The sequence below is a fragment of the Amphiura filiformis genome, chromosome 15, assembly GCF_039555335.1.
Source record: "Amphiura filiformis chromosome 15, Afil_fr2py, whole genome shotgun sequence".
NCBI lineage: Eukaryota > Metazoa > Echinodermata > Ophiuroidea > Amphilepidida > Amphiuridae > Amphiura > Amphiura filiformis.
In genome coordinates this window covers 43,729,761-43,747,084 of record NC_092642.1, presented here as the reverse complement: position 1 = coordinate 43,747,084, position 17,324 = coordinate 43,729,761, and the positions used below count along the sequence as shown (strand labels likewise).

The following is a 17,324-nucleotide window of genomic DNA, read 5'->3' as shown; positions in this document are numbered from 1 at the left end:
CATGTGTTGGGAATAGTCTAGTTTGAGATTGATAGAACTCAGAATGCCCTTAAAAATGTGCCTTGAAAACTGCAGTTGTTGAATGTGTATAAAAATACCTCAAAACACAAATCTCTTTAAATTTTGCATACCTTTTGTTGTAGATTTGGTGCAGTGTCAAATGTGTACAAAATGATACTGGGTCTATAGACGAATCCAACGAGCCAAGTCATGGTCAGAATTTGGTTGGCCATTTGGGTACCGCATGCACCAAACAGGTGTTGTGAGTACCCAATTGGGTGGATTAAACCCGCTTAAAATTTGATGTTAGATTCTTTTGTCTACGTGTTACACGGGTGATAGAATGCAGTTTATAATACCCTTCAAGGCTGCATCATCCCACATTTTAGGTGGGATGGGTACCCATCGCGGCTAATGGCTGCCATTCAGGAGCAGGAATGCGTGTAATTGGATTCGTCTATAAAAGAAGTTATCTTAGTTTCCTTATTCTAAAATATTATAGATGTTTCTAGATTATTTTGGTTGACCTCTCCCAGCAAGTATATGTGATATGTCTTGAGATTTTGAAAAAAACTTTTATGTCTACACAGGAGCAAGTACAGAATGCTGATGATGCGGGAGCCAAAGAGGTCATCTTTCTTTATGACAAAACACATTATCCCACTGAAAAGATGTGGTCCGAGTCACTACGTGATTTCAATGGTCCTAGCATATTTGTCTACAATGATGCTATATTTCAAGAACAGGATTGGAACAACATCCAAAACCCACAGAGGAGTGGCAAACGTGATGATCGCACAAAAATTGGACGATTTGGCATGGGCTTCATATCTGTGTACCATCTTACAGGTGAGTTGAGATTTTTGAATATTGCCTCATTCTGTTGAAGGAAAATGCTCTGTTTTTGATTGGATAGTTACAGCCACTTTTTTGGGGTTTTTTTTTAGTTTTTTTTATTTGGTCATCCAAAGGAACAGACCTTATGCCATCATGTGTGTCCGTCCATGTGCCGAGTGTTGTCTATCAACAATTATGTAATGCAACCCATTAACCTAATCCTTTTTTGGACTAAAGACCCTTCAGACCTAATGTGCTGTTTCCGTTGACATGACTGGTGATTCGACCCAAGGTTGACTTGTTTAATACAACACTCTGAATTTGTCTACAGAATCGCGAGAAGGTGCCTGAAATATCTTTGCCTTTGTGTTTAAGGTTTAGTTGGACGATACATAGTTCATTAACTATTATACTCTTTTCCAAGGTTCCTTTGACAGCTTTAAAACCATTGTGTATATGTGCGCGACGTCCAGCGTGTGCATTGGACCTTCTGCAAAATAATACGCGCTGGACGGCTAGCAGTACGCTTAATTTGTATAAGGAAATCTGAATAATACTTTAAATGCGCTTCACTTTTATTTTATCCTATGAAGTTAAATGATCCATTCCATTTCCAGCCGGACACCACATACAGGCACCTGCAAGGTCAAACTTAAACAATCTTCCCAAGATATTTCTGATTATGTATGTTTCCTTTTTTTTTCTTTCCAGATGTCCCCAGTGTCTTAAGCGGAGACCAGATTGGATTTCTAGATCCACACGCCAAGCACTTCATAGATGATGTACATACTGACCCTTCAAAGCATAGAACATATGAAGGAAGAGCAGGTTTAAGCTTTCTACTTAACCTCGACACTCATGACAAATTTACTGACCAAATTAGGCCTTACATTCATCCATTGTTCAATTGTTCAAGAGATAACTTTGAACAAAAGAAATTTGAAGGCACCATTTTTCGTTTTCCCCCTGAGAAATGCAAATATGAAATCCCAACTTTGCACTACAGAGTGGAATGATGATAAGGTCCACAGGTTGTTTGAGTCATTCAAAGCAGATGCACAGATTTCCCCTTTGTTCCTCAAAAGTGTAGAGAAAATCTCATTTTATCAAAAGAACAGTGCAGATGAGGATGCAACATTGCTGTTTATAGTCACAGCATCAGAATGTACCGGGCCTGGGGGTGACCATCCTTCACTTCAATCAAAACGAGAGGCATTCCTGGAAGCAGCAGATAATTTGAGAAGTACCAGCATGTCATGCAATATGAACATCACTACGACAGACGAACAAAGAGCTGAAACTACATGCAGCAGATATTTGAGTGTAAACACATTAAAGGTAGATGGTGTGTCTCCTGAGCTTCAAGAGCTAATGCATGATAAGGAGTTGAATCTTCTACCTTGGGTAGGTGTATCCTTGCATATAGATGACAGCAGAGAACAGACCATGGGTCGTTCATTTTGCTTCCTTCCATTGCCAGACAACCAGACTATCCTGTCAGGTTTGCCTATTCATGTGCATGGGTACTTTGGCCTTACAAATGATCGTCAAAGAATTGAGTGGCCTGAAGTTGAAAAGTAGTGCCTGCATGCAGAATGGAACCAACTCCTGGTGAATGAAGTTTTCCTGAAGCATATGTTCAACTGATAGAGAAACTGATCGAGGCTGCAATTAGAGACGGAACATCAGCAGAAGCAGTTTACGCAGCATGGCCAAGGGTGTCAGCTTTGAAAAAGAACTGGATAGTTGGAGTGAAAACTTTCCTACAGTGTATCAAGGAAAAGAATGTCATCTTCTCTTCTAACAATGGTACCCAATCATGGCTAGAACCATCTGATGTATACATTGAAGCGAATCAAGATGAACTGGTGCACAGAGTAATGGAACGAAAGGGATTTCATGTACCAGCTGGTAAGATCCCGGATCATGTGATGGAAGCATTGAAATGTGGAGAAATTCAAACACAGAGCATCACACCAGAGGTGGTCAGAAAGGCAATCAGAGGAGACCCACTTCAATGGATGAATCGTGCAGAGAAGATGAAACTTTTGCAGTACATATTGAAGGATGGGAAATTGAAGGATCTGGAAAATATCCACCTACTGCCACTGTCAGATGGAAGCTTTACCAACTTTTCCAATGCAAATGCACCAACTGTCTACATCTCAACTGCACAGATTCCAAGAGATATCTTTCCCAATATGGCATCAAGATTTGCAGCAGATGATCTGCCTGAAATCCTAAAGGACGCTCAGAATAACACCCAACTGAAACGTCTTACCCATGACGAAGTCCCCAAAGTGCTTGCAGAGGCACTACCAAGAGACTGGATGCCAGGGCGAGATGCTATCATCAAGTGGATTCCTGGAGATACTGCAGGTGCTCAACAGCAGCCTGATATTGTTTGGTTGGAAACTTTCTGGAAGTGGATAGCAAGTCAACTTAGTCAAGCACCCAACATGATAACCAAGCTCCTTAACTTTCCACTTATTCCATTGAAGAAATGTGATGGACACAGGCGCTTGGCAAGACTCAAGAAAAACACTCTGATATACAGCAAAGTGATGTCTTCTTCAGGGCAAGACCTCTCAATCACTGAGTCAGTGGGGAGATATCTTGAGACCCTTGGTATAGTCGTGATCCGAGGCAACCTTCCAGACTTCATCACGCAACATCCATATATTGACAAAGTCATCTTGCCGCCAGATTTAAATGGGGTTGCCACAGTTCTTGAAGCTTGGTGGAGTCAACATGCCATCAATAACATTGAAACATGTTCCAATGGCCTCAGAGATGACATTCGTCACCTTTTCTCAAAAGGTGTAATTCCAGGCAATTTCAAGAATCTTCTTTCACAACTGCCTATTTTTCATAGTACAGATGGTAAATATGTATCCATTTCCCAGTGCAAAACTATGGTACCAGCTAGTTTCTATGACATCCCTGCAAAGCGTTTGAGAAGACGATATTTGGTTGAGAAGGATGACGGCGATATCCTTGCAGTCAGCCTTGGTGCAGTGAGGATTTCCAAAGCAGACCTAATCAAAGAAATCCTAAAAGACATCAAGCAAAACTTCTACAGTTCTCAAGAAAGTCAAAACGTCATGGGCTGGCTGCTTGAATATCGAGAATATCATGAACTCATTCAGACCATCAGCTTTGTACCCACAAGTTCAGGTTTGAAGAGCCCTGCAGAACTATTTCCCCTGATAATGAGCGCATGAAGAGGCTTTTCAAAGGCCGGCATGTATTTCCAGTCAGTCACTATGCAGAAGACACATTGCTCTCCCTTTTAAAGAGAGTTGGAATGAGAGAAGAGTCTTCAGTAACAGCTCAAGAGATTCTGGAGATTGCAGTCTTGTTACCAGATTCTCGTGATACAGAAGTGGCAACAGCTTTACTTATCCATATCACAGAAAACTCACAGTTGCTTGATGTCAAAGTATCTCGCAACAACATAGAGAAAGAGCTGGGTAAATTTCTACAAGACCGTTGTTGGGTTCCATGTGAAGCAGTCAGACCAAATTTATATCCAACATCTCTTGCATGGAGAGGATCTTCTAACATACTTCACTGTCCAGAAGATGTTGCCTTCCTTAAGCATGCCAATTTGCTTGGTTCTGTGAAACCTCTTGTCAAAGTACAGCAAGTCCCAGGAACATTTGCAAGCTACTTCAATTGGAGTGATGTCCTGAATGCAGACAAATACAACACAATGAAAGATGTGGTAGAGCATTTGAAAAATGTGATTAATGCCAATCACCAGGAAATGACAAGAATTGTTGAAGACATCTATGGCTTCCTAAATCAAGCACCAGAGAAACATTTTGAAAATAGGAAGATCTTCACAGCCACTACATCACTTGTGTGGCATGGCACTGGATTTACGACTGCAGACAAGGTTGCTTTTAACAAAGGTAACATGAGTGTTCATCTAGTTCCTTACCTGTATGTGATCCCACCAACTCTACACCAATTCAAAAGACTGTACAGGATGCTGGGTGTTCAGGAACAGTTTGACAAAGATGGTTTGCATGAAGTACTAAGGTGTATTCAGCAGAAATATCTGAGTAGCAGCATGAAGGTTGATGAGGTTGAGAAAGGGAATGACCTACGGTTGGTCTGTGATATCTTGAGTAGTATTGTAGCCTTTGCCACTCCTGATGCGCCCATTACTGATGTACTTGTTCCATGTAGAGAGCTACAAGGAGAGAAAGGGATTGGATTGAAGATGGTTCATTCATCAGAGTGTATGTATGTTGATGTGGCAGATGAAGAACGTCTCCTACAAGTGTACAACCAAGATGATTGTGGCAAATCTATTGTACATGAGATGGTCCCTAATGCCACTGCAAAACGACTAGGGATGCATCCAATGAGTCATCAAGTTGCACCATTAGAAGCTGTTGATTTGGGGTATGAGGTAGAAGGTCCTCACCAGAGTACTGTCAATGCCATCAAACGTAACCTGGAGATGTACAAAGAAGGACTAGACATCTTCAAAGAGCTCATACAAAATGCAGATGATGCTGGTGCCACTGAAGTCAGATTCTTGATTGATTGGAGGGAAAACAAGGATTGTAACAGCAAACTACTGAATGAAGGAATGGAAATGTGCCATGGACCAGCGTTATGGGTATACAACAATGCTGTATTCACAGACAAAGATGTTGCCAACATATGCAGTATAGCAGCTGCCAGCAAGAAAGAGCACTTGGACAAAATTGGGCGATTTGGGCTTGGATTCACATCAGTGTATCACATTACAGATGTACCAAGCTTTGTAAGTGGTCCATTCTTCATGATTTTTGATCCTCGAACAAATCATCTTGGTGATCGTGTTGATGCAGGTAGGCCAGGGCTTAAACTTGACATAATGAAGGAAAGACATCGCGCTACACTCAGGACGTACCCGAATCAGTTCAAGCCATTTCAGGGCATTTTTGGTTGCGATCTGTCACCATCAACACATGGATATAAAAACACACTGTTTCGTCTTCCCTTGAGAACACAAAGAGAAGCAAGAAGCACCTCTCATGAGTATCTTTCCGAGGCCATCTACAATTCCAAAGATCAGATGGACCAGATGGTAAAGTCACTCAAAGAATCGGCATCATCACTGCTATTGTTTACACAGAATGTGACACATGTTCAGGTGCAAACATTGAAGGCAGATAGGACTCCAACGGATGAGTATGAAACACTTCTTGATATATGTGTGACTTGTGAGAAGACCCTGTCTGGACGCTTCATTGAAAATCAAGAGGACTCAGTCGCACAAAGACAAATACTTCGAAAAACAGCAGAAAAACTGAAGAATGACACTCTTTCTGTTCCAGAGTCAACATACGTGCTGAAGGTAACAGAGAAGTTTCAAAGAGCGAAAAGTACAGGTAAAAAGGACACATTCTTTGCAGTAAGCTCATGTATGACAACTGGCAATGCCCTGAAAATGGCAACTTCACCGAAAGGTAGAAAAGCTGGGATCTTGCCATGTGGTGGGGTAGCAGTACAGCTGGAAACTGGCACTGGAATAGGTAGCCGCATGCCTATCTCTTTTAATAGCAACCACTACAGCCAGACTCTGGGTAGTGCTTTCACTTACCTTCCTCTTACTGTCTCAACAGGACTACCATTTCACATCAATGGGAACTTCCTTCTTCAACCAAATCGACGTCATCTTTGGAGTAAGGCTTCATCTGCTGCTGGTGTAAAGAGAGACGGGGAATTTGAGACCAGGTGGAATGTCTATCTCATGGAAGAAGTGCTGATAAAAGCACTATTTAATCTGTTGCAGGACTTGCAGAAACTTCAAGATGAAGACTTCCTTGATGCAAGGCAGTTTCAGACACTTTGGCCACAGTGGGATGTGGTAGAGAGTGATTTCCAGCCCATTGTGGAAGCATTTTACAAGCAACTTATTAATGCTCAGCAACCTCCAAAAGTAATCTTCAATGGCAACAAATGGGTAGGAATACCTGATTGCTTCTTTGTGGAGGATTCTTTGATCAAGCAGGATGTTCACGATGCTGTCATAACCATACTCAATGGAAAATATGCTCCTGAGAAGAAATGGGTGCAAATTGAAGAAAGTGTGATGAAGAGCATGTGTAAAGTTGATGCCAACAATATCATTCAGAAGAATACATATGATTTCTCAAGATTTCTGACAGAAGTTTTCTTTCCTGCCATGAACAACGGTCTGGACATCACCATTCAGCCAAAGCATTGCAACAAAATCATATTGCATCTTCTTGATCTTCGCTTTGGATCAGAAAAACAAACTCAATATGATCAGAACCTCAAGGAATGTGATTGCATTCCAGTATCTTCAAGTGGAAATGATCTTGTCAAGCCTGGAGAATTGGTTCACCCTGGAAAACCAATTGGCTGCTTGTTTGACCAAGATGATGAAAGATTTCCCTTTGGTGATGAGTATCAACGAGAAGAACGTCTTCTTTCTTTGGAACAGCTAGGTATGGCCACAAATGATCTATCATGGAAAGATATATGTGATGTAGCAGAAAAACTTCAAGAAAATTGCTTGTACCTGGCAAAAGAAGAAATGGTTAAGAGGACCATAGTATTGTTACAATGTATGGATAGCAAACTTGAGAAGAAAGACCTACCATCCGCAGACTTGAAGGCACGTTTGTGGAATGCTCCATTTCTTCCAGTACTCGGCAAACCAGCAGATTATCCACTAGATTGGTATCCATGTGAATCTGCCCACTTATCAGCATCAAAGCTCTTTGAAGCTAAACATGTTCTCATCATAGGCTCTATACAACCAGTGCTGGATGAGGATTGTCTGGGGAAAGATGCACTAACAGATAGAATACTGATATTTCTGGGCATTCAACAGAAGGATGTACATGTAGAAGATGTGATCAAACAACTGCGTTTTGTAATTGATACGCCTCTGGAAAAGGTAGAACAAGAAATAACAAAGATGTGTAAGGGCATATACAGCTTTCTCAGCAATATCTTATGCACAAGTGAAACATCTAATAATGCTCAAGAGTTTATTGACGAACTGAAGGACTTACCCTTTGTTCTTGTGGAAAACAGATTCCTGAAGTGTGACCAAGTAGCATTGAGACATCAACGCCAAAGTGGCAAATACCTGTTCACACTTCCCCGTGAGCTATACCCCTTCAGTAACCTTTTTCAAGTGTGTGGGTTACGTGAATATTTTGGAGTCAGAGACTTCATCAAGGTTCTTAGATCACTAAAGGAAGAATATGAAGACAGACAACTTTCAACCAATGACATATCTGTTGTGAAAGATGTACTATCAGCTTTGGTAGAAGAACCGAGCATTGATGATTATCGAAGTGAAATCTGGATTCCTGACAGGAATGGTATGCTGAAACAAACATCAGAGGTCACATACAATGACATTCCTTGGGAAAAAGAAGATGAAGAGCTTACTTACACACACAAAGATATCATAAGGGACCAAGTGGAGAAGCTTGGAATCAAGACATGTAGGCAACTTAAACTACAAAGCTGTTCAACACGAAGTGGATTTCAAAGTCCATTTGGGCAATCAGAAGAACTGACAAGTCGCTTGAGAGGCATCCTCCGCAATATGATCATATTCCAGACGTTTTCAAAGAACTGCTGCAAAATGCTGATGATGCTGGAGCTACAGAACTTCATTTTGTGTATGACCCACGACAGCATTGTTCAACCAGTCTTGTTGGAAACTCTTGGACAGACATCCATACGCTCCCTGCACTATGCGTGTATAACAATAGTACATTCTCACCTGCAGATCTGGAAGGTATTCAAAGAGTTGGGGTTGGAGGAAAGTTAACAGATGCAACAACTACTGGACGCTTTGGCATTGGTTTCAATGCAACATACCATCTGACAGATTGCCCAACATTTGTAACTAACAATGAACATCTCTGTATCTTTGATCCTCAAATTAAGTATGTTCCTGAAGCAACAAGAGAACACCCAGGCATGTTGTACACAGTAGAAGGTGCAGATGGTTGCAATGCAAAGTTTCCGGATATGATGAAAGGCTATCTAGGTGACAAGTTTCAACTACAAGGAGCAACCATGTTTAGATTTCCACTCAGATCAAGCAAAATGGCAGGAGAATCTGCAATATCAACAAAGTCATACACTAACAGCAAAGCAGAGGAGCTACTGAAAGCCTTTGAGGCAGTTGCAGGGGAGTCACTTCTTTTCTTGAATCACATCAAGAAGATTTCTTTCTCAAAGATAGATAGAACTACAGGAGAATTCATTCCAGGATACACCATTGAGGCATCCATTGATATAGAAGAAGAGGCAATGCGGAAAGAGTTATCAAAGCATTTGCAGACTCACAAAAACAAGCTTGTTACAGAGATCCCTCCACTGCATAAAGTCTATAAGATGGAAATCAAAGATAGTCGTGAAAAGAAAGAGAGAATTGGTTAGTGTCACAGACAATTGGACTTCATAACTATGCCAACTTTGAGGAGGTCAACCAGATGAGAACAAAGACGCATCTACCGCGAGGAGGAGCAGCAGCATTGATGCAAGTACAGCAACCCATTCAACATTCTGATGGGCAAAGTCGAATGTCATGCAACTCATCAAGTAAAAAATACAAAGCGTTCTGTTTCCTACCACTTCAGATTTACACAGGGTTACCAGTCCATGTGAATGGGTGTTTTCTTTTAGATACCTCTAGACGACACTTGGTTAAAGGAGAGGAGTACAGTGATGCAAATGCTGGAGGCTTGATACACAAGTGGAATCGGCTCTTGGTTATGCATGTGATTGCACCTGCTTATGCATACCTCATAGAAAGAGCTGGGAGGATACTACTAGATCCTGAAGTAGATGATTTCCAAGACAAGCATGACTCATATCAGCGTGACTATGATAAGCTGTTTCCAATGAACATACATTCTTCTGAGAAGGAATGGCCTCTTCTGGCAAAAGAAACTATGAAATACATTGCACAAAACAACATGGAAGTCCTTCCTGTGAAACGAGCAAATGGAAACAACAGGAGTGTTGAGTGGTATCATCCAACTTCAACTTCCAGTGGAGCTTTCTTTGACAACTTGGCTGTACACGTATCAACTACAACTTATGGGGTACGCCACAATAGTCGCCAAGATGAAGACTGCACTACCTTACGCAAGCATTTCTTCTTGCAACAGGATTCAAATTGTTGTCATCCTCAACAGGAGTGTACTGTGCATTTAAGAATGCAGATGTAGAAGCTGCTTGTGTGTCCTCACAACCTGTTCTGCAACATCTTGGAGGACTTGCCGGTACATCAGAATTTCCTGTACCTTGCAAGGTAGAAGATTCTGCATTCAAAATCGAAAAAATTGCCATACTGTATTGAAGTATTGTCTTCAGGATACAGAAAGTGTAAGTGCACTGAAAGGCATTCCACTATGCTTGACAAGTGACTGTAGCCTTGATGTCTTCACTTCAACCACTGGAGCCTACTTGACCAAACACTTAGATGTCCTTCCTAATTTGCCAAGCTTGTTCATACACAAAGATCTTGTCAGTGATTTGCAAGATTGGATTGACACGCAAGAGGCTAAACAAAGAGAAAAAGGCAGAAAGGAAGCTGACAAATGTGGTAGTTCACAAAATTGCGATGCCCACGAGGAGAAGTTCAGAGACCAAGTTTTCAAAAGTGGTCTTCTGAAAAACTTCAATATGTATGAACTATCAACACACATTGGTACGCATCTTCCAGAAGCTTGGAGAGGTATCAATCAGCACATTCAATGGACACCAGGGACTGATGGTCATCCAGAGGAAGAATGGGTTAGATGTCTATGGCAATTTATCCTGTCAATTGAAGGGAAAGATGGACCTAAAGAATGCCTGGAGGTTTTGAGAGATTGGCCAATCATTCCCACATGTCAAGGTACTCTAGTCCCACCATGCCTAGCTAACACCGTCCTGTTTCTTGACAAATTTAGCGACACAGAAAATCGAGAGAAAATCATGAAAGTTCTAAGGAAAGCCCAATGCCCTGAGGTTAATGTGAATAAAATAAGTGCAACATATGGCACGCACATGGTTTATTCATCAAGGATGACAGACTTACTTGAATCAGTCCTGGTTGTACCAACAAACCAAGCACAAGTTCTTAGAGTCTTCCACTACATGGAACAGGCTAAACTGACACAGTGGAAGCTTTCAGCGGATGATGCAGCAATTCTCCTGAAGTATTTTCAAGAAACATGCACCAAATTCACACAAGAAGAAATCCAGATGCTGAAGGGGCTTCCAATATTTGCAACCACAGATAAGGAACTGGTCAGTATCAGTAACTATGATCATTGCCACATACCGATACCTGATGGGCCACATCCCGGGCTGCCACATTGCCAACAGAATCTATGGATGACAGCTGCCAAGTGTCTCTTCTTGAAAGGGCATAAGGAACTGCTTCTGTTGCATGAAACATTGAAAATAACTCACATCAGTAGAGCAGAAAATATATCCAATATGTTCTCCGAACTTTCATGTCCTGGCCATAGATAGTAAGCTGAAATATATTCTGCATATCAGAGACAGTGTTTTGCAGCATGTTACTGATGCTGGTTTGAAGAACAGACTTCTGGATGCTGTCAGAACAACTGCTTTCATCCAAGATGACCAAGGAAATCTTCACTGCGCTAAGCACTTCTTTGACCCAAACAACCGTGTATTTGACATCATGAAAGATAGTGAAAGACTCCAGCACAGACTCCTGCCACCACAATTTAGTCAGAATTGGGAATGGCGAAATTTCCTCTCTAAGGTAGGGTTGCACACCAACGTCACACAAGCTCTCTTTGCAGGATTTGCACGTGAAATAGAGCAAGCAACATCCATGGGACTCTTGACGGATAAAGAGGTTTCCATCCTTGTCTCCAAAGCAAGTGTACTCTGTGAAGAACTCAACATAGCAGACAGTCTAAATGATGATCTCAAACATGAGGATTTCTTAGCTAGCATTGCTCATATCAAGTTCATACCATCTGTACCAGTTGGTAAGGAACTCCAAGAGATCCACCTGCCCCCAAACAACACTACAAGATTCATTGCATACCATGGTTCAGTATCTGAAGATCACAGAGATCTTGTATGGTCTGTGGCCAAGCTTGTACCACGTTGGGCTATTCCAAGATACGAGTTTAAGATTTTTAATCCATATGTAAAGAAGTACAGAAAAATCAAACCTCGTGAATGTTTAGGTATTGGCATGTCAGCAACTCTAGACAAGGTTTTGAGTCATACCCAAAACATTTGTGACAAAATGGCAGAAAGAAACTGCATCAGTGAGGAAGACACTGTACCTCCAAAAGTTAGAAAGAAGTTCCAATCAATCATGGAGAGCGTGTACACATACTTACATCAACATCTGAAGAAGAACAGTGATGAAATCAAACGGCGATTGGCGAGTACACCAATCTGCCTGGTTGATCAAGGTCTTGTACTTATAAGGGCAAGTCAGATGGTCAAGAAGATAGATGATCATATCAAGCAAAACCTAGAACCTTACATGTATGAAGCACCAAGAGAATTTGGGCCATATGATCTTCTGTTCACACTTCTTGGAACAACTAATAGGGCCACATTTGATCAGTTAGCACATGTTCTTCATGATATACGTCAAGAATGTATTGACAATGTAATGTCTCCTCCAGAGAGAAAGACATCACACGCTGCAGTGCTTCTTCTGTTTGAACTTTTGCAACATACACCTGCTCCAGTTCAACATTCAGTTACAGAGTTATACCTGCCTACACCTCATGATTTCTTGATGCTTTCAACTAACTTGCACTATGCCAATACTGATGACATAGCAACTTTGGAGTTGACTTCTGCTGAGATCAGGTTCATTGTTCCATTGAAGCAATGTGGACTCGTTATGGAGAATGAATCTAAACTAATTGAACTGCTTCCAGAAGAACTCAGACCACAGGATTTGAAAAATAAAATGTGGGAGAAACCACTTGATACCAATCAAGAATGCGAAGCAGAGGATGATTGTCAATATTTACAGCATGTGAAGAAATTGATTACTTCAGTAGAAATGCAGCGAGTTATGCAGCGACTAGTGCAGCATCAAAATAATGGTATGACACTAAATGATGGACTGAGGCAGAAGATTACCAGACTTCAGCAAAACTTAAGCTTCAAATGCTTTTCTAACTTGAAGATGGGATTTTTTGATACAACTGGAAAGGAAATCATGGTAAGAAAGACCTCACGGCGTGCATTTCTTATGCAACAGGAAGAGCCTGATAGGTTTTGCCTGTATCTGGAACATGGGGATCATATCCATTGCAATGTATGTGCAGTGCAAAAAGTAGCAGAAATGATGAACAAATGTTGTGAGCAAATACTATGCTCTGAACGCATGCAGGAACTATCAGCAGTGTTGGCTTGTGCAACTGTGGACGGAATGAACCAAATACTCACATATGACTATACTATCCCTGAATATGATGATGCTAAATGTGGTGCTATTCAACCTGACATGGCACGCCCTGGACTTATTGTTCCTTTGGACATCCGGCACTTGCTAGTGGACAATATGAATAATCTGTTCAGACCTGGCGAGCCGGCAGTGTACAGACGAGCTTTGGAAGAAGATGTTAATCTTGATCCATTGGCAGAAACACTAGCAGTTGCAGCAGAAGATCAACTTGAAGATGGTGGTGATGATGATGAACTGATTTTTGTTGAAATACTAGAGAGGTTGCCATTGGTGTCTCCTGATGGAAATGAGGCACAGGACTTGCGACGAAGGTACAAGATAGACATTGGCACCAACGAACCAATTGTAGTCAGTGTAGCTCTTCTGTACAAATTCCGTCGTCCACAACTACCTGCTCAATCTGCTCTAGTAGCATCTGCCGATGTTCCTGACAGAGCTTTCCCCCCTGAAGCAGATGGAGGTCTCCAAGAGAATGTACAAGAGGCTCAGAATTCTATAAGGAACTCTATACAGGTAGCAGCAACACTACCTGAAAGGGAAAGACGAGAAATGGTGCGGCGGTTATACAGACAGTGGCATCCGGATAAGAACATGGAGCAGCAAGACCTAGCAAATGCAGCTTTCCAGTTTTTAACAGCTGAAATACAACGTACTGGCGTGACAATGTCATATGCACGGCAATATCGCCGCTGGAATGATGATATCAATAGAGAGGGAGAAGAGGCAAGAAGATATCAAGAACAATACTACAGAAGGAACCGATCTGAAAGAAGCCAAGACTCGTTTGTACCACCCACATACAGCCGAGAAAGACCTGATCCAAGGAACGGACGTCTCTGGTACCAGCAAGCTGAAGAGGATCTCCAAACAATTGACCAACATCAAGACACAAATCTGGCTTGGGCAGCTTTTATGATTCAACAAGTTGTAGAAAAAGCTCTCATTGCTGCAAGATACAGTCAGAATGGAGAACCAAATCTGAGAACCAACGACTTGCGTCTATTGGTTAGGGACGTGGTTGGACATCCAACCATTGCACAAGACAAAGCTAATGAGCTAGAAGAGTCTGTCTCCCATATCATCCGCATGCAATGCGACTTCACAAGGTCACGCTACCCAGATAGTCGTACTTCAAAAACAAGCCAAGAACTGTATGCTGGTTTCTCAGTGAATGCTGCTATAAGAGAGGCAAAGCAAATCCTGACTCTAGTCCGCGACATTATAGGGATCCATGTTTATTAATTTCCTGATCGCAAAATGGCATTTGCAAACTAGAAACGCAATGTTAAAGCAGGGAAGTGCAAAGTTAAAGGAATTCAATGAAACAAATTTCCTTCTTGACCTTTAAAAGGTGAAAGTTAATGTCAAAAGACATTTAGCCCAATCAGTCACAATTCCTGATTGTGCAAGAAAATTTTTTATGAGACAATTTTCCCTGTATGGTCTTTCTTTAAATGGTGAAAATTGGTGCCTTCAAAATATTGTAGCTTTCTTAGATATGTATCAAAGACATGTAGCTCATTATTGTTAATGGTTCTTAAAGAAAATTTTAATAAAATAATTTTCAAAGGTGGCCTTTCTTTTTTGAAAGTTAGTGCCTTGGAAATGTCTTGTACTATATATATGTATATATACCGTAAACGTTCGCCTAATGGCGCACATGGGCTCCTTTGCATTGGGGGTAAATTTCATGTACAAATAGAGGGCTCCTTCCTCTGAAAATCCCAACAAGAATTAAGGGTATGTGCCCTTATTTGCTGGTGGGATTTTTATGGGAGTGCACTTTTAGCTTGTGTCTAAAATTCCAGCTGGGTCAAGGCAGTCCATAGCGCCATTAGGCGAACGTTTACGGTATATATATCTGGTTACTTGCTATATATGACACTTGCATTTGTGTAGATTTATAATATATATATAAATGCAAAGCTGTGCAAAGAAAAAAACTATATCATTCCAATACATTTGCAAGGTATGGCTAAGATCTGATGGCCATAACTTGATAAAATTACAAAATAGGACCATGTTTTGCTGTCATGGAAAACAATAAACTCCCTTCTGGGGGTACTTAAGAGGTACCATATGTGTTGCCTGCACACCCACCCACCGAAGGGGAGGCACCCATCCTGTAGTGTTTTGTTAGGATTTAGGGTAGTTGTGGTTCAGCAGGATTATGTTAATTTAACTGGTAAAAAATCTTTACTTATCATGCCAAGAACATGCTCAAGTAAATATTTTTCATATATTTTACATATCAGTGTAATGATATTACTCATGTTGATATTATAATAATAACATCTTATAATCAGCTTATTTAATATTATGTATTAAAAATGTCTAATTTTGACTGGCTTGAACATTTTTGACTCTCAAGTAAAATCAGTGCCTTCATAGACCATGTTGTTATTAAAATGGTTGCTCCATGAGGAGACACACTTGGGTCCTGAAGGGACCAGGCTGAAAAAATGCTCAAGCCATGCTAAAAAGTGTGTACATGTATAGTATGAAAAAAAGTATAAGCTGAAAGAACTGTTGATGTAGACAAATGAGTACAATTCATTCCATATATGGAATGAATTTAACTGTTTTGTCTTCATCAATATAGATCTTTCAGCTAGTTAATGCAACCTGGTGAGTTCCCTTTGTTACTGGGTAAGCTTTGTAAATATGCTACAATACAAAATTGCTACTGTAAAAATTATGTGGTAATAGTTTAGTTTAGAGATACTAAGTGAATTATTAAATAATGAGTATTTTATGTTAGTTTTCAAGTATAAACTAGATAAAAGAAACAAATAATGTTATTATTCATTCGTTGTTTGAGCAAGGATGGCATGTGTAAAAAGTTAATCATGTGATATGGATATGCAAAAAGTTGTAAAATATAATAATTGAATGCAAGAAGGTCATAAGTGCTTTATTATTAATACGTATTCTCTGATGCATAGGCCTAGACCTATGAGAAGTTTCAATGATGTACCTGTAATACTATTTGGAAATAGCTATTAGCCATGTTAATTTGACTAAAGAATTTAACTTTGACACTATACTATTTTTCGCTCACCTGGAACGTTTTCACCATTTTGACTAGCGTCTTCAGCAGATGGTGATGCTGTGATAAAAGCTGGATATTCCTCACTAATGACATCATGTGACGTCAAACTACTGAAAATATTCCAAGTGAGCGAAATTAAACTCTTTATTCATTTTATCTACCACTATGTATTAATATCCACCCGTACAGTTTAATTTGATTTAGAATAGTTTGGAGTAATGCATTTGTGAAGGATTTTGCACAACTTTTGTAAAAGTCATACAATGTTGTATAATAAATACATTGTTGTAAATATATAAATAGCTAAATATAAGCCAGGTAAATTTTGCAGTACTGAGTTTGAGAAGGATTCTGTACAAGTAAAAAATTAAGTACCGTAAAACGGGGTGAATCGGGACACCGGGGTGAATCGGGACAAAACACAAAAAGTTTTTTGACACCAAATTTTTCAAACCTAATTGATTGTTTTGTGTGTTTCTCTTCCCATGTTAAAAAAATGGACTGTCAGTATCAGAATGGTGGCTTTGCACATGTGATACAGGGAATATGGAGCCCAGGACACTAAAATGAAAATTTCCTCCAATTGCTCAAAAAAAATGATGTGGTCAGAACTTTATCCCTCCCAGTGGAACCATTGGAGGAAATGAGCTGGAAATGCACAGGGACAAAAAAAAAGTGTCATACATGTGCTGTAAAAGTGAAAATTTGGTTAGTCCAAAGAAAATTTTAATTTTGTTGATTTTTGTACTTTTCAGATTTGAACTTTTGAGAACGGGGTGAATTGGGACACAATGTACTGTAGCTTTAATGGTATTAAGTTTGGATTATTCTCTATGTGGCATCACCTTAAGCCTGTAATAGTTAGTTGTCCTCTACCCGGTACCACCCACCACTAATTTTAAAAACAGGAAGTGAGTTTTTACTGTCCCGGTACAAAATTTTACCACACCTAATTTTCAGAAT

The 17,324-nt window shown here is 40.3% G+C and overlaps 1 protein-coding gene across 1 annotated transcript in view; it reads left to right on the top strand.

The window, feature by feature from the left end:
* Positions 1 to 15,975, top strand: part of LOC140172004 (sacsin-like) — a 29,327-nt gene extending 13,352 nt beyond the window's left edge. Inside the window, 9 exon segments of the mRNA XM_072195351.1 lie at positions 591 to 849; positions 1,549 to 1,847; positions 1,951 to 2,458; positions 2,461 to 4,038; positions 4,041 to 8,423; positions 8,426 to 9,270; positions 9,273 to 10,066; positions 10,347 to 11,136; positions 11,300 to 15,975. Of these exon segments, the coding sequence (XP_072051452.1) occupies positions 591 to 849; positions 1,549 to 1,847; positions 1,951 to 2,458; positions 2,461 to 4,038; positions 4,041 to 8,423; positions 8,426 to 9,270; positions 9,273 to 10,066; positions 10,347 to 11,136; positions 11,300 to 14,551 (12,708 nt within the window). The 3' untranslated portion in view covers positions 14,552 to 15,975.
* Positions 15,976 to 17,324: the final 1,349 nt, after the last annotated feature.